This window comes from Triturus cristatus, chromosome 9 (genome assembly GCF_964204655.1).
Source record: "Triturus cristatus chromosome 9, aTriCri1.1, whole genome shotgun sequence".
Lineage (NCBI taxonomy): Eukaryota > Metazoa > Chordata > Amphibia > Caudata > Salamandridae > Triturus > Triturus cristatus.
The window spans coordinates 801,043,200-801,068,299 of NC_140592.1; the positions used below are offsets into that span (position 1 = coordinate 801,043,200).

A 25,100-nucleotide genomic window follows, 5' to 3' on the forward strand; every position below is an offset into this window, starting at 1 on the left:
ATCGGAGTCAGCTGCAGACCTTCCCCGCAGAAGTCACTCGCAAAATAGCAGATGATCTACTGTAGCAGAAAAGATTGAGTTGCCTGGGCAGTGGGAGAGCTGCACAGGGACATGAGAGGGGATCGGCCCATCCTAATGGTTCCCTCCAGAGGCCCTCGATGCGAATGCTGTGGTCAGCCCAGAGGCTGCGGCATCCAGTGGGAATGCCGAAACAAGGAGGCTGGTGCGGTAAGACTAAGGCGGAGAACCTGACCTGAATTTGGGCCGACCCACACCTCCAATCCCACACAGTTGGGATGGAGGATGAACGCTATGACAATATTTTCAAGTATTACTGTTTGGATGGCCAGCCATTGCTGGGCTGCTCTTGGGCCGGGGAATTAGTACTCATGGTTTCTTTGTTATGTTTCTTAGTCTCAGGAGGAAAGATTTGGGTGTGGGGGTTGTGGAGGAAGGACTAGAAGAAGCAGCGCAACAGCCGCCATGACTTCCCCACTGCAGACTTTTAAACGTATGACATGGAACATTAGGGGGATCAGAGTGGCTGACAAATGCCACAAGATGTACATGTACCTCAAGAGAAGGGGGGGGGGGGGGGGTGCATATAGATATGCTGCAAGAGACGCACCTCATGAAAGTAGAGTGACAGGTTACAGCATCGCTGGCGAGGATAGATGCACGCCACCACATACTCAGTTTGAACGTGATGCACTCATTTGGGTGAGGCAACAATGGTTAAAGTTGGTAAAGAAGGTGGATACGTCCTGGTGGAGGGCCGAATATGGGAACGGTGGTGATACTGGGGAGTTTGTATGCACCAAAGTAAAAACATGCCCCTTTCATGAGTTCCTCATCAACATATGTGGGCCACTTGGCAGAAGAGACCATGCAACTGGGGGGGGGGGGGCGGGGGGGGGGGGATTTTAATTGTGTGCCAACACCACCCTAGACAGATCGACCCCGTGCTAGACACCACTCTGGACAGATCATCCCAGGTGCTAGCCCTTAGGCTAGCAGAGGACATGGGGGACTGGATGGGCACTGGGACATAAAGGACATGTGGCGCACCTATCACACCATGGACAGGGACTACCAATTTACTCCACCAATATACACAATGCACACAAGACTGGAATGCATTGTTTGCCCAGGGAAATGTGCCACTTGGAGACACACACCGAGTACTAGGGCAAAGTCCGGTCCCTCATGTCCTCTTGGCATTTCAGCCGGGGTATGAGCGCCCTAAGATCCCAACATGGCCCCTACACTTAATGGCCCTGACAAATGTGGTGTTTAGGGACTTGATCAGAGAGGCCAAAACTTCACAGAGACTACTGGAACAGCCTCGAACAGGCTGGTAGAGTTGGAGGCAATTAAGGGAGCATAATCTGAGCCAGATGGTGGGGATCGGTCATGAGCTCGACGGAGGCCAGAGAGCAGTATAACTCTGCGATGGAGCATCTGCGTTGCCATAATATTTAGAAGTATCTGGCCCCTGCGCACAAAGAGGAGAGGAAACCAGGAAGACTACTGGCCTGGTTGATACGCCCGTAGGGTAGGGAAACATTCATAACCCACGTTATGTCTCTGGGGGGTGGGGGGGTGAATGGGGGGGGGCCTGCTCTCTTCCCCCACAGACATATACTCAGTGTTCAGGGACTATTATGTTTTGCTCTGTGGGCCAATGAGAGCAGAAAAACTGCAAATGCCAGGCGTACTCAAAGACTGCATAGAGCTTGAGAGGCTCTCTGCTGAAGAGGCCGAGACACTGGCGGGATCATTCACAGCCCCGGACATAAAAGCCACAATAAAGAGCATGGCTACTGGCAAATCGTCTGGACCCGAGGGGCTACCCCTGGAGTTTATGCGATGTGTGTGGCGGTATTGGCTCTAAAATTGGAAACTCTTTATAAGGAAGCACTCTAGCTGGGGCATCTTATTCAGAGGCCTTGGTTGTACGGTTTCCCAAAACGAAATCGCCCAGGGCTGGCACCGCAGACTTCCAACCTCTTTTAATGCTCAATACTGACTTTAAGGTGTTGAGCAAGGTATTGCCCTCTCAAATGGGGCCATGTATGCAGGGCCTGATACACCCAGAGCAGAACGGGTTTATCCCTGCCCCAAATACCTCCTAAAATCTCCGGCAATAACGGTCCAAGAGGCAAGCGGTGTTCAAGGACCGCAGTCCCAAACTAAGGGAAGAGAACAGCTTCTTACCGAACTGCTCTAGCCTCTTGGATTCCCGATCCGGGGGAGCGGACGGGAAGGAGGATTGGGAAGTAGAGGCCTGGATAACCAGACTCTCGGGTGTTGGGACAGAAAACTGGGGTCGCCTGGAGCAGGGCGGTGGTGCCGGGCCACGTTCCTATCCACAGGAGGTACTGAGGAGGGCTTGGACCAGGTGCCCTTCAGAACGTCCACTAGTGCCTCATTGAACTGCAGCAGAGGCTCCGAGGAGCTTGCTGACGGTTGAAGCACTTCAGTGAGGAGGTTAGTCCTCACGACCACAGCAGGCAGCTCCAGCCCAAGAGCTTCGGCCGCCTTTGGCAGCACCACTGAAAATGCAGCACCTTCCTCCGAAGCCACAGTCGGAGGACAGATGAAACCAGTGTCCGGTGAGGTGTCCAGACCACTGGCATCCCCCAGCTCATCTGCCCAGTCCTGAGACAAGTTGGCCTGCATGGCCAGAGGGTCCTTAGACCCCTCGCAGTCGCCCCCGTCATCCGATTCCTGATAAACAGGGGGAATAATCGGAGCCGGACGGTAGATGAAATGGTCACCCGTCGGCGCCGGACGGCGTCGCAACGACGCCGGGCCCGGACCGGGGCAGAACCGGGGAACGGCATCGTCCTGATATGGCATCGTCCGGAGACGGCGCCAGGGGTGGAACCGGTGTCGGCGGAGGCATTAAACCCGCACTGATGCCAGTGTGGGATTTAATGTACCAAGCACCACAGAGGGCATCTTAGAGATGCCCCCTGAAACCTAACCTACAATCCATGTCTGGTCTGGGAGGCTGCAACAAAGCAGACATGTTGCTGGACCCCTGGGTAGGAGAGCCCCTCCTGGGCGTGCAACAATGCACATCCTGGGCGAGGTGCTAGGTCTCCTGACCCAGGATGGACAGGGGAAAGCTTCAAAGGCATGCCGCCTCTGCGAGCTTCCCCAGGCCACTTGCTGCCCCAATCTGGCGGGAAGCCTGGCCCGGAAACCCCAAATAAGGACAAGGGATGTGCCAGCCTGCCAACCCCACCCCTCAGGTGGGGAAGGCGAGGTGAATCACATCTCCGGGCGCTCGCCATCTTGAAGATGGGAGGCCCTGCCAAATCAGGACTAGGCTACTGCTCCCCTCCCACAGGAGAATGGCAGGATAGAGGGTGTACCCACCCCAGTACAGGGACCCATTGGTCCCTGCCCTTTACCTACCTGTAAACGCCCCTAAATCTAGTATTTAGGGACACCCTGAACCTTCCTTCCTTCCTTAGATTCCAGATTCCGAAAAACTAAGAGCAAGAAGAAAGAAGACCTCCCGTGCAGCTGCTAAGAAGAGGAAGACGCCAACTGCTTTGGCCCCAGCCCTACCGGCCTGTCGACCCTCGAACCTGCTCCTGCTACATCCCGGCACCTCGTGGCTAGCAACCTCACAAACCCCGGTGGACCTGCCTACCTTTTGGCTCTAAGCACCTGGGACTCCCATGAGCAGAGGCTCTGCTCAAAACCAGCTTCTAACCCCCGGCATGAGCCCGGAACCACGAACCCTGCACACTCTGCACCCGCCAAGCCTGGCCTGTGCCGGAGTGAACAAAGACCCCGAGGACGGCCCTCCAGCGAGTGTGACCCCGAATCTTGGCACCCAAGGACTCACCTCGATGTTCCTGACGACGCCTGCAGCCTCAGAACCAGGTACCCCCCCCCCACCCACCAAAAGGCACCCCTGCACCTGGCGGCCCCCTGTGCCCAACTCCTGGGTACCTACCTATCCTCCAACTACCCAACTTACCCCTTGAAGTGGTGGTGGCACCTGAAGAATCTTCGTCCCCGAGCTTGCAGCCTTTGTTCAACCAGCAGCTTTCCCATTGAAATCCATTGAGCGCCCTAAGGCTCAGAAGCACACTGCACCCAGCCGCCCGAGTGGCCCTGGCAGTGTAACCTCTACACCTATCTACTTCCCAATTTGCCCTGAGCAAGTGACCAGGAGCCCAGCTCCCACAGCCGCGTGCCTGCTAGTCAGCAGCCACCAACCAAGGCCCCCCTCTGCCTCCCATAGGATAACATTGGGCCTAACTCACTCTACACCCGGCTGCCCCTGTGCCGCTGAGGGTGTAACAACTGTACTTACCTGACCCTGGGAGACACCCGAGTCTGTGCCCAGAACCTTAACTCTGCCAGTCGAATACTTACCCAAAAGCCGATAACCCAATTTTCCTCCATAGGGTAACATTGACTGGTTTCTTCTGAAATTACTTCTAAGTGTGGAGTTTCTAAAACATAAAATATTCACCAAAAATTAACCGAATAACAAAAACACTCACCTGCTATTAGTCGAGATCCCAGTGCTGGATCTTGGTGCCCAGCACTGACCCTGAAAAAGATTCAAAACCGTACTTACCATTAACCCAATTTTCTTCCATAGGAAATCATTGACTGTTTTTATGTGAAATTTCTTCCAAGTGTCGATTGTTGCAAACTACAAATATTCTTTAAAAATCGTACCAACTGTGAAAACGTAATTACTTACCTGTTTTAGATAGAGGTCCCAGTACTGAGTCTAAGAGCCCAGTAGTGGATTACAAAAAGTAACGAGAACATATTTACCTGCAACTTGAATTTTCTCCCATAGGGAATCATTCACTATTTTTCTATGAAATTTCTTCTGTCAACTTTTAAAATAGCAAAATATTGCCTAAAAATCACAACAGTAACTAAGTCGACTTTTATCACTTGTATCTAAGAACTGTCCCAGGACTGAATCTAGGATCCAGTCCTGGAGTTACAAAAGTAATCCTGAAAGTAATCTATTGCAAATAACTTAAAACTTCCATTGAGCTCAATGCATTATTGTGTTTGAAATTGTGTTGCCTAATGCAAAAACCTGTAACCAGTATTTACAAAAGTCAATTGCATATTGCAAAAGTATTTACTTAAAGCATCTCATTCTGAAAAAGTATATTTTAATACCCGTTGTTGGTTCTAAAATAAAACAAACATATATTTTTTAATATAAACCATTGGCCTAGAGTTCAGTTATTGAGTGTGTGAGACCATTTGCTGACTGAGTGTGTACAACAAATGCTTTACACTGTCCTCTGATACTGCCTTACTGCTCGACCAAGCTACCACTTTAGAGAGTAAGGTTATATCTAACTTTAGCCTCTGCCAAACCTCTGGGGACTGTGGACTCTGTACACACTGTACCTATTTGGGAACAGTATATACAGAGCCACTTTCTCACAATCACTGTGTGCCATGTCCCCTAACACTGCATGTAATATTTGTAAGTCACCCCTACACCAGGCATGACAGCCCTAAGGAAGGGTGCAGAAATTCACGTGTGGGCATACCTACAAGTGATCAGCCATTTTAAAACATGTGCTGGACACTGGTGAAAACGAGATCTGCAGCTACATGATGGTATCACTGAAGATAGGGATGTTTCACATCATACGTCTCGTATTGATAAACCCACACCGATTCCAGCGATTGATTTACCAGTACCGTCACCCGGGGGGGCACCTCAGAGGTGCCCCTTGAAACCCTACAAGCCTCTGGTGTACTTCCTGAATGGTGTCTGCCAGCCTGCAACCCGGGACACTGTTCTGACCTCCTAGGGGGAGAGCCTTTTGCTCCCAGGAGACCCAGAAAAAAAGCCTGTCAGCTAAGGGGGTGTCACACCCCCTCCCACAGAATGACCTGCTGATTAGCCTTCCTAGGCCTGCAAGCTTCAAAGAGCAGCTGCCTTTGAATCTGGCTCCCCCTCACAGGAGAAGAATCCAAACCCCTTTACCAGAGCATCCTTTGGAACTCGGGCAGGTGGGAAAATTAGCTAGCCAGGTAAGCGTGCCACCCCCAGGCTAGTACCACCACCAAGGTGAGCTAAACTGAGGTCGACACGACTTTTCAGAAGTAGCAATCTTTGTGATGGGATACTTCGGAAATCTGGGACAGTGCCGCTGGTGGTGTTCTGCTGGTGCTGCCTTGGACCCTGCGCACTATTCACCTAAACTCATGGAGAAGGGCCCCGTAAGTCACTAACGAGAACTGGTAAACCGCATATGCTTTTCATCCTGATGAAGATGTGTATACTGCAAGTCTTTACTGAAAATGGAAAAAAACACAAGTAAAAAAAAAAAATAGGCCCATCAACGGTCCTTTGACAAGGCCTGTTCTTGCCTGCTTTGGAACCATGGGAAGCCAAGTTTAGACTACAGAAGACCCTTATCAGACAATATATATGTATTGCTGACCCTATGCAACAATACCAGTGTAAGGAGCCTAGGATAGTATGCAAAATGGGCAGCCCTTACAAGGCCAATCCAATAGGAAGCATCCTCTTCTTGCAAGACGTTCCCCTCTGGAACATGTTTTCTGAGGAGACAACTTGTCAGTCTAACTTCTCAAGACACCGCCCTGGGTCACACACAGGTCTGAACCCATGTCACATGACAAGACATACCATTCCACCAAGGATCAATTGCACTGAGGAGGATGACTTGACAGGCCAATTTAGCATCAGATGAGAGGGACAGTACTGAGAAGGATCTCCATTAAGATTTTTCTGAGCAGATGAATCAGTAGACACAAACCTTAAGCCAATGTTAAAAAAAAAAAGAAAAAAAAAAGAAAAAGAACTGTGAGGAATCCCAGAAAGGACACTAAAGAATCACCAGATGGGTGTACAGTATGGCTGACCAGCCAGACTCCAACCTTGGTTTTTTGATGGGTTTTAAGACATCTTAGAACTGTTAAACCCTCTGCAGAATCACTTTACACCATTGCCTTCTGCACAAGCCAGCGCACATCAAACTCTACTCAACTATAGTAGTGACATGAGCCACACAGTTTAATTTGAAAGGAGCGTTCTAGTAGTTACGCTGGTAGCTGAACTTTGACACAAGCTCCAGCTGTCAAAAGCCAAAGTGAGGTGACAGTAGAGGCACCTAAGTTCCAAACCTGGATGCTTTATTTTCTCGTTAATGGTACCAGCAGTGTACGGTCTTAGTGAACTTCCCAAAATGGTCAGGAGTATGGAAGCCTATGAAATTGAAAGATAGCTCACCTCAAAAGGCCACGGAGTTTGCTCTACTTACTGATTACATACTTCTATTTATTGCAATGAAGGTTAAAAGTACAAAGGTACGAACTCAGATGAAGATGATTAAAAAGTGCTTTAACACGTGAGAACACTATAGAGCCTGAAATCAGACTAGGGGGCTCCGTAAACACAAAATGGGCAGGTTTAACTTAGAAGCAAAGGTCCTCACGAACAAGTTACTTACCTTCGGTAACATTAGTAGTGATAGATTCCTTACCTTAGAATTACCCCCAGGCTTCAGGCTGGATCTGGAAACTTTTCGTCAGCAGTACCCCTGCACGTCGGTAGGTGGTGTTGTGCGGCTTCGCAGCCGTCGTGATCGCCGGGATGACGTCGCAGGCAGTACTTAGACGCCGCCCACGCGCACTGACGCCAGTTCTCTACACGACTTTCCGCGCCAGGAACGCAGAGCCATGCAAGATACTGACCACTGGTGCCTTGAAACTAGGGCCTTGAAAGGGATGACCTGAACCCTAGAAATCAGTTCGCAGAACGGGGACGATGGGTGGGGCGGTAAGGAATCTATCACTACTAATGTTTCTTACAGATACATCGTTACCGAAGGTAAGTAACTTGTTCATCTGAAAGAAACACGTAGTGATAGATTCCTTACTTTAGAATAGATACCCCAGCAATACCAACCCCGGTGGTGGGTCTGCGAAACAAGATCACACCAGAAAGTCCCGGACAACAGAACGGCTAAAAAAGTCGTCTCTCCCGACTTGGCTGTCCAGGCAATAATGTTTTGTAAACGTGTGCAGCGAGGCCCATGTAGTTGCCTGACAGATGAGTAACAGGCTTTGATGCACAAGACAACCCAGCGGGAGATAGTCCTCTTGTGCACCGCCCGACCTTTCTTGGTGCCAACGTAGCCAACAAAGAGTTGGTCGTCCACCCGGAACTGTTGTGTGCGGTGGAGGTAAAACGAAAGCGCACTTTTTGGGTCGAGACGGTGGAGCCTTTCTTCCTCTCTGAAAGGATGTGAAGGTGGGAACAAAGTGGGCAAGGTAACAGTCTGCCCAATATGAAAGGCCGTGACAACTTTTCGCAAAAAGGAAGGCTGTGGCCTGAGCACCACCTTGTCCAGATGAATTAAAAGGAAAGGAGGCTTACAAGAAAGAGCCTGGAGCTCACTCACTCGCCTAGCAGAGGTGATGCCAACCAGGAAGGCAGTCTTCAGAGTCAAAAGACGAAGAGGACAGTTGTGAAGAGGCTCGAAAGGCGCGCACATCAGATAAGTGAGAACTAGATTAAAGTCTCACTGTGGCATCACAAACGGAATAGGAGGGTAAAGGTGTGCAATGCCTTTGAGAAATCTATTTACAACAGGGGACTTTAAAAAAGAGGGCTGATCAGGTAGTCTGAAAAAGGCCAAAATGGCAGAAAGATAGCCTTTAATAGTGCTCAGAGGAGAGCCCTGCCGGGCTAAAGAAAGAAGGAACAAAAGGACCTCGGAAAGAGGGGCAGAAAGGGGATCCACAGCCTTTGCTGTGCACCATGCCACAAATTTGTTCCACCTGCAGACGTATACCACTTTAGTGGAGGGACGCCTGGTTGCCAGAATGACATCACAGACTTCAGGAGGCAAGTCAAAGGGAATCAACTGTCGCCACTCAATCTCCACGCAAGGAGGTGGAGACTGGACAGGTTCGGGTGCAGGACCGTCCGCTGTTGCTGCGACAGAAGATCCTCCCGAAGAGGCAAACGAATCGGGGGATCCACGCTCATAGTGAGTAGCTCGGGATACCAAACTCTTCGAGCCCAGTCCGGCGCCACAAGAATGACTTGGGCCCGGTCGTGTCTGATCTTCCTCCGCACTCTGGGCAGAAGTGGTATAGGCGGAAAGGTGTACAGTAGACTGCAACTCCACTTGCAACGAAAATCGTCTCAGAGCGAGTGCCACCTTGGAAATTCCAACGCGCAGAACTGCTGACATTGCGCATACTATATGAAAGTAGGCGTCTTGCAAGTCTAACGCTACCATCCAGTCTTGCGGGTCTAGAGCAGACAAGACCTGAGCCAATATGAGCATCTTGAACTTCTCCTTCCGGAGGAAGCGATTGAAGTTCCGAAGGTCTAAGATAGGACGCAGAACCTTGTCCTTCTTTGGAACCACGAAGTAGTGGGAATAATAACCACGACCTACTTCGGGCATCGGAACGCGCTCGATGGCCCCCTTGGCCAAGAGAGCTGCAACTTCCTGCTGGAGAAGCGTCAAGTGATCCCCGACATGCGGTGATACTGAGGTGGCATGGCTGGAGGGGGTCTTGAAGGGGAGGGAGTAGCCCCTTCCGACAATTTGCAGCACCCACTGGTCCGAAGTGATGGTGCGCCAGTGAGGAGATGACTAGGAAGGCTTTGCAGTGGATGCCGCGGGGTTGGAGGTGGACTAACCCGCCCGCTGGCCCCCTGAACCGCCTCGACGGTTCCCACGTCCGCGCTGAGGAAGTTGCTGCGCTGGACTGTGGCCCTGCGAATGTAGTGGGGTGCCTCTTCCGCGGCCTGAAAGGCAGAAGATGGAGGAGGCAGAGTGGCCGACAGGCCCAAAGACTTGGACGTAGCCCGTGAGTCCTTAAAGCCCTCCAGCGCACTATCTGCCTTATTGTCAAAAAGGCGAATGCCATCAAAGGGCATGTCCATCAGGGTATTCTGGACATCCCCCGAAAAGCCAGTTGTTCTCAGCCAGGCAGGCGCCTAAGCGCCACCGTCGTGGAAATCACCCTGCCCAGCGAGTCGGCGGTGTCAAGCCCACAATGAATGGTGAACTTAGCTGCATCTCTCCCAGCAGCAACAGCCTGGACGACTACTGTTTGGACCGCCTCTGGACAGCTAGGCAGCACATGCGTAACCGTGTCCACAGAGAGGTAATAGGCCCAAGAGGCATGCGGTGTTCACCGACCGCAGTCCTAAGCTGGCAGATGAAAACAGCTTCTTGCCATGCTGCTCCAGCTTCTTGGATTCCCCATCCGGAGGTGCGGAAGGGAACGCGCTTTGGATTCCCCATCCGGAGGTGCGGAAGGGAACGCGCTTTGGAACGCAGAGGTCTGGACAACCAAGCTCTCAGGAGTGGGGTGTTGGGAGAGGAAGAGGGGATCGCCCGGAGCCGGGCGATGGCGTGGGGCCACGTTCCTGTCCACAGGAGCCCCTGTGTTGGGCCTGGACCAGGTGCCCAAAAGAACATCCGAAAGTGCATCATTAAAGGGCAGCAATGGCTCCGAAGAGGTTTCTGCCAGCTGGAGCACTTCTGTCAGAAGGTTAGTCCTGACGGCCACTGTCGGGAGTTCGAGGTGGAGGGCCTCGGCCGCCCTACGCAACACCACTGCATAGCCACGGTAGGACGAGACAGCATGCCAAGGCGAGGTGTCAAGACCACTGGCTTCCCCCAAATCCTCTGCCCAGTCCAGATCATAAGCACGGTCCTGTGCGAGAGGGTCCTCAGACCCCTCCCAGTCCTCCCCTTCCTCCGAAGTCTGTGGAACAGGCTGAAAATACAGAGGACGGACATAGGGAACAAATCCCATCGGCGTCGGAAGCGGTGTTGAGCGACGTCGATCCGGCGCCGTGTCCGGTTCAGGGCTGAAGCCGGGGATGACGACGTCCCGACGAGCGGGCGACGTCGGAGGTGGTGCCGGTGGGGTCTACGTCGGTGGAGGCGTAACAAGGTAAATCGGCATCGATCGGGGTCCGATACTGGATCCCATGGGGGCCTGCGGCAGTGGGGACATCGGCGTCGCCGGGGCCGGAGCCCGCCGTGATGGAACAGGACCCCCAGTCGGACCCGCGGGGCCCAGAGGCTCACCGGCAGGGCCAGACGGCCCAAAGAGTCGGGCCATGGCAGCAGGAAACTCTTGCACCTGGGCAGGAGTCGCCGCCGGACCCGGGAAGGGCGGGTAGGCCGGTGGCGATGTCCTAGGCTCTGCCGGAGCCGCGGGGGTGGCACCGCCCGCATCCTCAGCCGCGTCGCGGGACGGGCGAGGGGAAGTCAAAGAGCGACGATGCTTCTTCGACGACTTCTTGGAATGATTCGACTTACCTGACCCACAGTGCGAAGACTTAGATCCAGAAGAAAGATGGTGACGACTCTGCGACCGGTCCCTCGACCTCCCACGGGACCGGGACCTTGAACAGCGCGGAGCCGACTGCCGGATTTCCAGCAACTTTCGGGACCGCTCCCGCAAAGTTTTCGGCGCCATGGCCTGGCAGTCAGGGCACGACTTGGAGTCGTGGTCGCGCCCCAGGCAGTAGAGACACATGCGGTATGTGTCTGTCAACAACATCGTGCGGTGACAGTCCCAACAGTTCTTAAACCCGGGCATCCCTACAACACCAGGAGTCGATCGAATCAAGAAAAAGGAGACAAAATGCCTAAAAAAAACACTCAGTCAAAAAATGACTGGGGTACTAGCTCTTCCCGGATCTGCGCTTGCTGACGTGGAAAAAGAAAGAACTGACTTCAGCGCGCGTGGGCGGCGTCTAAGTACTGCCCGCGACGTCATCCCGGCGATCACGACGCCAGAACCGCACAATGCCACCTACCAACATGCAGGGGTACTGCTGACGAAAACTTTCCAGATCCAGCCTGACGCCAATTCTAGGGTAAGGAATCTATCACTACGTGTTTCTTTCATATATCAATTCTAACTAACTAACACACTAACTAACTAACACACTAACACACACACACACCCCTCCCCCCGCGCCCCCCCCCCCCCCCAACTCTTGCTGGGCATGCTATGTATGACCCAGTACTGGGTATCTGTGTATGAGGCACTGGTCATCCCAAGAGTTTTAGGAAAAGAGAGGCCATACATAAAATACTAGTAGACTAACAAAGCAGTCAAACAACCTTAGTGAACTTCTGGGAGCCCAGAGACTTCAACACCTAACCATACCCCATGAACATACAGAAAAGAAATGTATACTTGTATAAGAACTTCATGGGAAATTCTATAGAAATAAGACAATAAAATATATGTCTTGAATATTGTAGTTCTCACTCTTCATAATTAACTACCATCATCTGCTCTTGGAAAGATGTATTTACAAAAGTAGCTTCAATCATTAGACTGCATAATACATAATGAAACCCTCATCTGTCAGTTTAAGCTGAATATGCAAGCAACAAATAATATAGTGTTTACACATGCTGGCTAAGAACTATTGATTGTTAACATATACAACCTTGAATGAAGTTAAAGGGCAGGGAAGAGAACAACAATTAAGAAAAGTTCACAAACTTACGGATTCCAATGCTCTTTAGAGATCCTATAAAGACTGGCGAACATGATGGGAAGGATAACATTAGAGTTTTCTTCTATCAAACTCATGATGTACTCATTGTTCCAATAATACAAAGCCCTTTCTGCCACCTTTTGAAAAAGAATTTTGTAAAATTTTAAATAAAATTACATTTGTATCTGAAAATAAAAAGCAGTACTCCAATTTAAACTCTTAAAACAAGCAAATGTTTATTACGTAATGTTGTGCATTATCCATCTTAAAATACATATAAACATGTATCTTGTATAACAGAATCGATCTCAAGATACATGCATACATGTACACATGTATATTATATAACAGAATTGCAATAGCGATACTGTGGTCATGGTTCAGTCAGAAGTCGACTGAAACTATCCTAAATGCTTATTGATGAATCTGCATGAAATTAAAAAAAGTAATTCCAGTTTAGATTAATTGGTGCAGGCTTCATGCACATCTGTGCTTTGGTGAGATGGAAAGGGGGCCACGGGGGAGGAAGGGAGGGATAGAAGAAATAGTTTACTCAAAGGTGTGCATTGCATTGGTGTAAATCTGCCCAGCAGTTTTTGAAAAAAGTGTGCAACAAAAAGGTGTTGAGTGGGCTTCCAAGACTTAAATTATAGAGCTATTAGGACCAATATGCAACCAACTACCCTCATGCACAGCCGGAGGCCATTCATAGCAGATGAGGGCTGTTCCAAGGTGGTGGGCTCAGGATTTGGACCAATACTAGGTTCTGCTGCCAACCGCTGCAGCATATGGCTGAAGGCAGAGTGTAGCAAGGGCTTGGCCACCTGTGCACGTTTCAGTTGGGTGCAGTAGATTATTTTTTAACAAACTGAAATTCATGGAAAAAACAATTAAAATGGAGTTATGGTTAGCTTTGAGTTAAAACACCATAAGGCATATTTTAAAAAATACTCTGAAATTTACTATACAAACCACAGCATAGCTTTGGTTCAGAATTAAAACGGACAGCCTCCTGAAATTCACCAGTCATGCTTGCCAATGCAATCCTTCGCTACCTGCCATAAAGGTTTCTTTGACGGGGGTGGGGGGTGTTGGGCGCACGATGCCCAAGCATGAAGCTACTGAGGACATTATTAAGGTCCAAGGAAGAGACTGGGGATAACCTAGGAGGGAATTGCCCTTTTAAGACCTTCCACAAGGGCCTCAATGAGTTGAATTTTAAACACAGGCTTGGGTTCTCTATTTTAAAGGGATACCGTAATTGCCTCTAGATGAATATTAAAAGTGTAGGTTAGCCCGGTTTTTGGCAAGCGTATCCGATAAACAATGTTTACTGAATGTTGTAACTGGTAGAGCAAATTGCTGATTGTTTCTATTTAGGTGCAGAAAAGCACATGCAATAGGTGTTGTAGCTTTTTAAAGAACCTGCATAACTTCTGCTGGGTAGCTACAAATACGCAAATTCTAAGAAATCAGGAACAAGACTACAAGTATGAGGAATTTGTGGTTGGAATGAAACGGCCAACCCTGATGCAGACAGAAGTGTGGATGCAGGTGTAGTTTTTCATGCAGGTGAATAGACGTATCTAAAAGTAGACGGTACTGCAGCTCGAGGGCCCGTATTTGGGAAATAAAAATTAACATCAGAGGCACCAGATATTTCTTGTACTACGTATGGAATCAATGGCAAAGAGCGTAAAAAAATATCTCTGATGAACTTGCATTTAAGGGATTGCCCAGGGAACTAGTGTATGGGTATGTGGAGGCAAAGTTTTACCATTTTGCATTTTTGTGTGTCAAACAGGCCCATGTTATGTTATGTTATATGAACTTGTAACGTGCACAGATACTCCAAGGAGTGTCACGGCACGAACCTGAAAAGCGGTCAGAGTCAGAAGGGAGAGCTAAAAAAGAAAGGTTTTCAACTTTTTCTTAAAAATCGCAGAATCTTTGATGCTGCGCAAAGCCAATGGCAATGCATTCCATGCCAGCGCAGCTATCCGGGCAAAAGAGCTTTTGGCGGTTAAACCGAGGGGCCTGCGCCAAAAGTTGGGAGGAAGAACGCAACTGTCTCACCGGAAAGTAAAAAGCAAACCTCCTCTGCAAGTAGATGGGTCCCAGACCATGGAAAGCTCTGTGGGTAATAGATAACATTTTATTCGAGCCTCCGCCGGGAGCCAGTGAAGAGATCGCAAATGCTGCACCTGCTGGAAAGGCCCAGCAGGAGTCTGGCAGCCGAGTTTTGTATCACCTGCAGTTTGTTCAAGAGGTAACCCGGATGCCAGAATACAGTGCATTGGCGTAATCTAGACGGGAAAGAATCAGAGCGTGGACAACAGTTTCCTTTGCAGATTTTGGAAGGAGAGGAAGAAACTTCCTCAGAGTTTTCAGGATGCTAAAAAAGGTACCAGCCAGCTTCTTGACCTGAAATGAGAAAATCAAGTTCTCATTGAACCAAACCCCCAGATTCTTGACAGAGTCACCCTTTGAACTAGGTAAGGGGAAACCTGAGGGCCACAGCTTCTCTCTGAAGTAGGCAGGAAATATGCTGTACAAAAGGATCTCAGATTTCTCCTCATTGCACTTAAGCTGTGCCTGAGCAAGACAGTGAAAGACAGAAGACAAACCGTGTTGAGCGGAGAGGACTGAATCATCGTCTCGTCCCCAAGAGAACAAAAGCTGGGTGTCGTCAGCATAGGCCATCACCTTAGCCCCTAATGCCTCCGCTAAATGAACCAGCGGGGTGATATAGATGTTAAAAAGAAGGGGACTAAGGGATGACCCCTGCGGGACACCCTTGGCCACTGGTTGGAGAGCAGAGGCATACAGTGGAAGCCAGACCTGCTGCGAATGACCCTCCAAGAAGGACCTGATCCATCCCCAGACAGACCCGGATGCACCAATCTCCGAGAGGCGATCAATCAAGAAGCAAGGAAAGGGGCACCGCATAGAATGCCGCCGAGAGGTCCAGCATAACCAATGCTGCCCTCCCGCCGGCATCCAGACACTCACGGATCGCTTCCGACACCTCCAGTAATGCAGACTCCGTGCTATACGAGGCCCGGAAGCCAGATTGAGCCGAGTGGAGAAAACCAGAGGCCTCGACGTATTCGGTGAGTTGATTTGTGACCACCTTTTTACAAACCTTGGCCAGACTTTGCAAAAACGAGATAGGGCGGTAGTTTCCGAGAGTCAATGGGTCCAGGGATGGCTTCTTAAGGAGTGGGAGGATTTTTGCCTGCTTCCAGGACGCCAGGACAAGAGCATCCCGCAAAGACATGTTAATGATCTGATTAACTTCAGGATTGATAATGTTTGCGACAGTGGCCAAAAGTCTGGCCGCACAGGGATCAGTTGGAGAACCAGATTTCAAAGCCTTAAGAATTTTAAGGGTGCTGGGCAAATCTGCTGGCAAGAAAGATGACAAAGTGTGAGTAGGAAGCGAAACTAGAACAGGATGTGCGCACTCACGCTTAAATAAATAAGGTAATTGAGGTTTCAGGTAGGTCGTAGGTGCAGTCGAGTTAATCCCCCTGAGTCAGGATGCAAATATAGGTAGTTGCACGTTCCTATGTAGGAGCGTGTCACTCGTGCTGCACTCTGAAATGGAATTTAATCCTCCACTTAAATAAATGAAGTAAACGGTGGCATTGCTCCAAAGTTGCTTCAGTTTATTAAGCATTCAAATTCAAAATGTTCAAATAATGTCTTTAACTCATGTGGGTTCCAATATTAGTTTGAAGTAGCACTTATTATCAAGAATAGCCTGGATGCCCAATGCCTTGAGAGTTGTGTGGTGTGTGTGCCTCCCTGTTTCAGTATGTAGTTTGCCATACCAGTCTGTTCAGATTAGGTCCTTTTTGTTGCAGAGTCTGGCCTGAAAGGCTATAAAGCTTTAAGCTACAGCAGAATGATGTGTAAGAATGATTCTTGTGAGGTCCAGTTATTCTGAATGTCAAGGTTGATAAAGTAAGCACCCTAACCCGTGAAGCACATGTCTGCTCTGGCGGTAATCTACGACTACGGTTTGCAGCTGTACTAAACACTGGGCTTTACGAACACTAGATCATACATGTCCCCAGCGACAGGTAACCATGGTCTGGAAGACATTTCCGAGTAACCTTTTGTTCAGGTCTAGAGCAATACGAGGTGCCATCATTTCCAAAAGTTTCTTCATTATTTTTAGTGGCAGAGGACATGACATCTATAAAGGGGAAGCAGCCTCTGAAATACAAACACTATTTCAATGCTTGGATAAGCTTTCCTTGTAACTGCATTGAATATGGCTCCTAGAAATGCCTGTAATTGTTTGGGATACAGGTTACATTTTTTTAATAAGGATTGTGAAGCCTAATCTGTGTAGTGATAGTATAGTTTGCGGAGTGTGGGCAAGGCACTGAGTTTGACTTGTCCTCTTCGTTCGGCAATCGCTGCAAATGTGCTGGCATTATCGGTAGACATTTATTGAACACTTATAGGGTGCTAGTGACCACCAAATGTAGAACATTTAATTGGTAATGCTTTCCATTTAACTCAAACCTCCGCTACTGGTGATGACCCAGGTATATGGAGATGGGAGAAGTAGATATTCTTGAGATAGAGTTTCATCATAAGGGGGCTCCTGCTATCAGTAGCTGAATGACCGGCTGCAGAGTTACCATTTTGGAGCTTGTTGGATGGGATGTTGAAGTTGAAAGACGTCCGATTCAAGACTGGCCACTAATGTTGTCCTATTTTTAGGTTAAGATAGTACAGAGACACTACTCTTTGTCGTCGTAGGTTTAGCAGCACTACCTCTACTGTGCCCTTTAGTAGGAGCATGTCCACCTTTTCCATTAATAGTTTGCAGAGATCCTTGTTGATTTGGCGAAAGTAAGGAGGATGACTGGTGGGTTGGGGGAAAATTCCAAGCAGCAGCCTTTGGCAATGGTGGATAACATCCATTGCTCACAAATTTTGCCAACCCAGAGAGGGATGCATAAAAATAGCCTTCATCTGACAAGTGTTGAGTGGTCGGAGGAAATGAGAGGAAGATCGTGGTTAGTTGGTAGAGGTGTCTCTACCTTAGGCACCTCTGGTCTTAAATCATCTGTTGCAGCAAAAACCTCCTGTGGAATACTGACCCGGCTGGACTTAGAGCAGACCTTCTTGAAAGAGCAGTTATGGTTGACAAGGTGACCTTGGAGTGGGAGGCCCAGCTTTTTATTTTGGGCAGGTGTTCCTGCTGAGGAAAACTGTCATTTATTTTTGATTATTGGATGCTGATGAACCTCTGAGATAAACACTTGAAAACTTTAGCTAAACATGGTAGTTTAATACGATAACCTGAATTAACCTGCCTTAAGCTCAGGAAGGAGTGGCTGGACACTCGTGGAGTAAGACATAACCTCCAGCGATCGCACCTAGTCACACCGAATCCCTGTACATTGTGAGCTTACAACCCCAAATAACAGGAAAAGATTGTGTGATGCGGGCTACAAGACCCCTCGGTCAGCTGAGTGGAGCGGCGCTGTGGCTGAGCAGGCTGCAGCTGCTCAGTTTGAAGTAGTGGGGTGAAACGCAACATGGGTACTACATAACGACTGCTTCATCAGTGGAGGCGGCTCTGTGATAAGGGGGCCCAGCTGTGACCAATTCTGGATCAGTGGGATCAATGAGCACAGAAGCTAAAATAGTGCGGGAGCCACACTGAATCCAGCGGGTGGAAGGAAAGATGAACCATGCTGGCTGGGGCTGCAAAATGCAACTACTGAGGCCAGGAGGTATGTAGGTGGAGACGGTATATATTTCCCCGATTGTGAACCTGGGGAAGGAAGCAACACACGATCAAGGTGTTAAAAATTCTTCCTTATCAATGCATAATCCCATCTAGTGCACAAATGGTTAACTCTCGTCTCATTTAACATACATGTAATAAACTATTGGGCAAACATGACTTGACTCAACACAGTCAATGTGGCTTAAACTAAACATAATAAATGCGGTTTAATAATACACAAAGCCAACACACAAATTTTATCAATCAAGTAAAAGACAAACAGTGCTGAGTGTCTCATGAGATCACACATTAAATAACATGTAAGCAAAAGTGCAACTGTGTATATACAAGAACAAATGACTAAAAACTATCTTTATAGCAGCATGTCATCATCAGTCATACTGCGATAACCCTCCTTCATACAGTTTGTTAAAGGGTTGACAACGATTCCGCACTGGTGAAAGTTTTCCAGGTCATCATCAGGAGAGAAACAGTTGGGTCCACAACTGGTCTCCAAAGCAAACTTCGAATTAAATGAGTCACTGTAAAGTGCTGGACTAAGAGTGCTGATTCTCAACGGTGTTCCAAACAAATTAAGTGCATTTTTGATAGTTCTTGTAGCTGGGGCAGAATAGCCCCATCAAAACATAGTTGCAGCCCTCTAAATGAAGCCATATAAACAGGCACCATACAGTCACTGTCAGATTTTCGGCAGCAGAGGTGAGATAGAAGACTGAAAAGGGAAGACACAGATGTTGCAGCAGCACAGGGAGGTGCACCTCGATATACTGTCCCTCAAAGGGAAATCGAATAGTTTCTTACCTGTCGGTGTAGTTTTGCAGCTTGAAGATCTTTCTGGATTCACTATGCTGTGCATTATTCCGCGATCTTGTGGTTGGGTCCGGATTCGTAGTCTTTTCTTTCTTTTTTTTTTTTTTTTTTTGTAGCCCAGGTGGGCGGCGACGACCCACCATTTGGTGCACCTCCCGTGACGTCGTCGTGCTTCCTGCGGAAGTCCCACCTTTGGGCCGCCATCTTCGGGTTCTTTTTTCCTCTTTTTTTTTTTAACCCTAGGCGATTGATTAATCCTTTATGTCCAATTTTCTGTACTTTCATTCCTTCTGATTTTCTTTATTTCACCCCCTCTTCCTCCATCCTCATCTTCCTGGCGGAGGTGGGTGGGTTCGCTAGTGAATCCAGAAAGATCTTCAAGCTGCAAAACTACACCGACAGGTAAGAAACTATTTGTTTTGCAGCGTGAATCTTTCTGGATTCACTATGCTGTGCATAGACTTTGTAGCGGTTTTCCTAATTTTGTGGCGGCTGGGTGGTAGATCAGCGTTGGTCGTTGAAAATGTGTTGAAGCACCTTCTGTCCAACCTGTGCTTCCTTGTTCATTTGAATGTCCACGCAGTAGTGTTTTGGGAACGTGTGCACAGATGCCCAAGTTGCCGCTAGACAAATGTCCTGAATGGGCGTGTTTGCCAGAAAGGCCACGGTTGCCCCCTTTTTCCTTGTGGAGTGAGCCTGAGGCCCCTCCGCTAGCTCCTGTCCAGCCTGTATGTGGCAGAATTGAATAGTGAGGGCAATCCACCTAGCGATGGTGCCCTTAGTCACTGGTCTACCCATGAAGCTAGTAGCAAAGGACACAAACAAGTGCTTTGATTTTCTGAGTTCCTTGGTCCTCTCAATGTAGTGCATCACCGCTCTTCTAGCGTCAAGAGTGTGTAGAGCCTTTTCTGCGTTTGAAGTCGGGTTTTGGAAGAAACTCGGTATCTGAATACTCTGGTTCATGTGGAACGCCGACACCCCCTTGGGCATGAAGTGTGGGTCTGTTCTCAGGACAACCCTGTCCTTGTGAATTTGAATGTAGGGTTCCAGTAGCGTTAGCGCTTGAAGCTCGCTCACCCTGCGTAGAGAGGTTATGGCTACCAGAAAGGCCGTTTTCATAGTCAACATTTGCAGTGAGGCCTTGTGAATGGGTTCAAACGGTGCCTTCATGAGCTCCGTCAGTACCACGTTGAGATTCCATGCTGGCGGCGGCAACCTTTTAGGAGGAGCAATTCTTTTGGCTCCTTCCATGAATCTCTTTACCACCTGCAATGTGAAGAAACTTCCACCCTTCTCTCCTCTGGTGTAGGCTACGATCGCCGCTAGGTGTATCCTTAGGGAGGTCGAGCAGAGGTTAATCTTTAGAAGGTGTGTGGGATACCCTCAGTACTGTTGAGTCTCTTGTCATTGTATTTTGCAGCCCCTTCTTCCTGCACCACATAGTAAATCTCTGCCATTTCGCGCTGTAGCATTTGCGTGTAGTTGGTTTTCTTGCCTCCCGCAGCACCCGCATAGTGCTTGGAGGCAATCTAAGGTGAGCGAACTCTAGGTCTTCAGGAGCCATGCCGCCAGGCTGAGGCTCTCTGGCTCCGGGTGTAGGACCTCTCCGTTTTGCATGGAGAGCAGGTCTCTTCTTCTTGTGAACCTGTGGGGATTGCCTTGCGCCATTTCCTGAATTTGGGAGAACCATGTCTGCCTTGCCCACTGCGGAGCCACTAGGATCAGTGTCATGTTGCTGGTTCTGCACTTGTCGAGCACTCTGTGTAACAGGGGTATCGGTGGAAAGGCGTAGGCAAATGTCCTTGACCAGCTTATCCATAGGGCATTGCCCAGAGACTGCTTTTCTGGTTGCCTGGACGCGAAGCTTTGGCATTTTGCATTCTGGCGTGTTGCAAACAGGTCTATTGTGGGAGTTCCCCATCTCTGGAAAAGCTTCTGCGTTTCCTGGCCATTGAGCTCCCACTCGTGCGATGACGAGGTCTGCCTGCTTAGCCAGTCTGCCTCCACATTGTCCTTCCCTGGAAGGTGAATTGCCAGTAGATCTATCCTGAGAGGTATGGCCCATCTCCAAATCCCCTGTGCCAGAGAGGAGAGGGGGAACGACTGAGTCCCCCCCTGCTTGTTGATGTAGAACATTGCTGTGGTGTTGTCTGTTTGAACCAACACCCTCTGGTTGTACAGGTGTCTCTGTAATGCCTTCAGGGCTAGCAGGATGGTTTTCAATTCGAGGTAATTGATATGGCGTACCGCATCTGCTGGAGCCCACAGACCCCTCACTCTGAGATTGTCCATGTGCGCTCCCCATCCCTGTTGAGATGCGTCCGTGGTAATGGTCATTGTTGGGTTTGGTGGTGTCAGGCTCTTCCCTGTTGTCATGTTGTCTCTGTTCCACCAAGTCATCTCCTCCTGCACTGCGTGCGTAACAACCACTAGATCCTCCCAACTTCCGCTTGCTTGTGACCATTGCTGTTGTAGCCATTCTTGGAATGGTCTCATGTGCAGGCGTACATTCGGCACCAGCTGGATACACGACGCCATCATCCCCATGATCTTGCTCACTGACTTTACTGTCAGAGCTCGCCCCTTCTGGTAAAGACGCGTCTCCTTCAGTAGGGCATCTGTTCTCCTGTCGCTGGGCACCACTGTGCTGTTTAGGGTGTTGATTTTTGCTCCCAGGAAAATCTTCACCTGCTCCGGTTCCAGCGATGACTTCCCCAGTGTATCGAGAACCCCAGGTTCGTCAGAGTGTCTGTCACGCGTGTTGCGTGTCTCTCGCACTTCTCGCGTGTGTCTGCCTTGACCAGCCAGTCGTCTAGGTAGGGGTAGACATGGATCCCCTCCCTTCGTAGGTGGGCTGCGACTGCCGACAGGCATTTGGTAAAAACCCTTGGCGCTGATTTTAGCCCGAAGGCCAGGGTTGTGAACTGGTAATGCTCCCGGTTGATGTTGAACCTTAGAAGACCTTTGTGTCTTCTGTTTATTGGAATGTGCAGGTAGGCATCCTTGAGGTCCACGGTGACCATGAAGTCCCCGTCCCTTATTTGGGGCAGCACCTCCTGCAGCGAAGTCATTTTGAACTTTTGCGTTCTGATGAATTTGTTTAGGTACCGCAGGTCCAGGATGGGTCTGAGGTTTCCGTCTACTTTCGGTACCACGAAGTAGTTCGAGTAGACCCCCTTGTTCCGTTCTTTGAACGGCACCGCCTCTATGGCTCCTTTTTAGGTCTCGCCTAGCGAACGCAGCGCAAAGCGCTGCTGTCGCCAGCGAGATCTATTGTTGCCGACTTGCCTCGGAAGTGGGACAGGAGATGGGCACGCGCAGGCTTTTGGCGGATTGGAGCCTGTGTACGCGCTTACAGCCACACGTCGTGCACATCTCCTGTCCCCCTTCCCTCGCAAGCCAGCATGAAGTTTCACTTTCGGTTGTTTTTTGTTTTTTTTAAACTCCGCTCCGCTCAGGAAACAAACCACTGGACGAATGGAGAATCCCCCACTCACCCAGTCTGCGGGCGGAATCCTCCTGAACGGCGACTGGCCGCTCTTCACCCGGGCCCCCTCCTGGGATCCGGGACTTCTGCTCCCGCACTTCCTCTTTGGCGCTGGGGCTCCCTCTTCACCACGGGAGCCCCGGAAGGGGACAGGCGCTGTCTTCACCGGCTGCACGCACCGCCACTGGGCACGCGAAAGTGACCGGTTCCGCGCATGCCCTACAGACCAAATGTTAGCACCTGGTCAGCCAGCCAGTTCCCTCCTGCGTAGCACCCACCGAACCGGAGAGTATACAGCTGAGAAAGTGTTCATGCCTAGTAGTAGCTTCACAGCCGATTAGCGTTTAGAAGTTCCACGCACGCACCGGGATTGGCTGAGATGCCGAGAAAGCTCCAATCATAGATCGTTTTACATACTACAACTCTCTCACACTCAAGGGGCGTACAGAATATGTCCAACAATCGGATTTGCTTTCATGCAACCCGGAAACACAGAATATTACGAACCTATATATTTCTTAAAAAGATCAACAAGCAATAGGTCTTGCATTATTAAAGTTTGAGCTATTGGCATTGCTAAATAATGCAACACCAATAGCTCAAACTTTAATAATGCGAGACCTATTGCATTGCAAATGCTTTTTCTAGTAGTTTCAGCCTTTCTTCTCTGAGTAGGGCAAGCTCTTGACCCGATCTCTGTCTTCTTTTTGGTTTCCTGTTTGGAGGTCTTTTCTCCAAATCCACGCAATATCCGTATTGCATGACGTTCAGTATCCACTTGTCTGTGGTTATACGTCGCCACTCCTGAAGGTAGAGACTCAGTCTTCCGCCTACTGGCGTTGGATGTTCGTAGGCTTTTGATTCTCCTCTCCTCCCTGATGTTACTGCATTGCGCCTCACCCCTGGTGGTATGTCGTGGGTAGGCGTCCTTCTGCGTGCTGAGTCACTTGGATGAGGGTTGGTCACCCCCTCTTCTCCTTTGGCCACGTCTGTTCCCTCTCCCGCGAAAGGACTGGCCCCGAGGTTGGTACTGCCAGTTTTGCTTCTGTTGACCTTGTTGTCCGTGGCTATCACCCTGCTGCCCCTGCTGGAACGTTTGGTGCGACGCTCCCTGCTGGCTTCCTCCCCGACCGTATGGTCTCCTAGAGGGATTGCCTCTCCTCATCCCCCTGAGCTGTAGGGCCCCCATGGACCTCGCCGTCTCATTTTCTTTTTTCAGCTGGGTGAGTTTCTCGTCTACTGTTGCTCCGAACAGTGTTTCCCCGTTGAAGGGGGTGCTAATAATGTGGTTCTGCACCTCCTGTTTGAATCCAGAGATTCTTAGCCATGCATGTCTTCGCTCGGTGACCCCTATGGCCATTAGTCTGGCCGAAGTCTCGGCCCCGTCCAACGCAGTCTTAATGCAAGAGTTTGCGATGTTTTTACCCTCTTCCACCAGGTGGGAGGCTCTTTGGCGGTATTCTTCGGGGAGGTGTTTCACTAGTTCCCCCATCTCGTCCCAGTGCTGGTACTGGTGTCTATTGAGAAGTGCATTGGAATTCGCCATGCGCCAGTGCATTGCGGCGTTCCTCTCGACCTTTCTTCCTGTGAGGTCCATCCTCCTACTTTCTTTATCGGGTGGTGGCCCCGAAGTCGCTGGCACGTTGGCCCTCCTCCTGGCCGTGGAAGCTATGATGGAGTCGGCCGTGATACTACCCTTGATGTAAGGGGGGTCCAGAGAAGAGTGCTTATACTTTTTCTCAGTCTTGGGCGTGATCGAACGGCAAGTCGCTGGTTCCTTAAAGGCCTCTCTTCCCTGATTCATCACACTTTGTAGCATGGGAAGGAATTGGCTCCTCGTCTGGATGGGGAGCAGGGTCTCGAGGAGGAAATCGGCTTTCGGCCTCTCCTCTTCCAGTTTCACGCCGAAGGCTGTTACTGCGCTCCTGACCCCCATATTGTACACCCCGATGTCGTCGGGCGGCGATGGCCTCGAAGGGTACGTGTCGACGGGCTCCTCGGGGTTTTCAGTGTCGAGATCCTGCCATTCTATCTCGTAGCTGGTTGATGGCGCCGAGCTGTAGAACGACTGCTGGTCGTCTTCTTCGGATCCGCCCTCATAATAGGTCTCATCTTCCTCTTCGAGATCTCTCTGCAGCCCCTCGGTGTCGAAATCGTTCTGTTCCTCGATTTCGACGGCGTCCGTCGGCGGAGCCGTTGGAATTTTGTATTCCTTCATCTTGGCGTCAAACTCCTTCTTCCTCTGAAGGATGCTCTCCATTTCACCTCGAGCCGCCTCTTCTTTTTCTCCATCTCGGAGATGCTTTCGGCGTCGACCGCGGGCCTCTTCGACGGAACTTGCGTCGACGCCGGCTTGTCCTTCTGCGTCGAGCGCCCCGCTTCATGGGTTGTCTTCGACGAACCTAGCCTTTCGGCGTCTTTCGGCACCAGGGAGTCCTTTTCGAAAGATCCGCTCAGCCTCTTGTCCATGGCTCCACCCT

The 25,100-nt window shown here is 49.8% G+C and overlaps 1 protein-coding gene across 4 annotated transcripts in view; it reads right to left on the reverse strand.

The window, feature by feature from the left end:
- The window catches only part of PPP2R5E (protein phosphatase 2 regulatory subunit B'epsilon), a 521,840-nt gene that overhangs the window by 134,810 nt on the left and 361,930 nt on the right, over positions 1 to 25,100 (reverse strand). For all 4 annotated transcript variants that reach the window (XM_085626198.1, XM_085626201.1, XM_085626199.1 and 1 more), the window contains exon 12: positions 12,554 to 12,681. In XM_085626198.1, the coding sequence (XP_085482324.1) occupies positions 12,554 to 12,681 (128 nt within the window). The remainder of the gene's footprint in view (positions 1 to 12,553; positions 12,682 to 25,100) is intronic.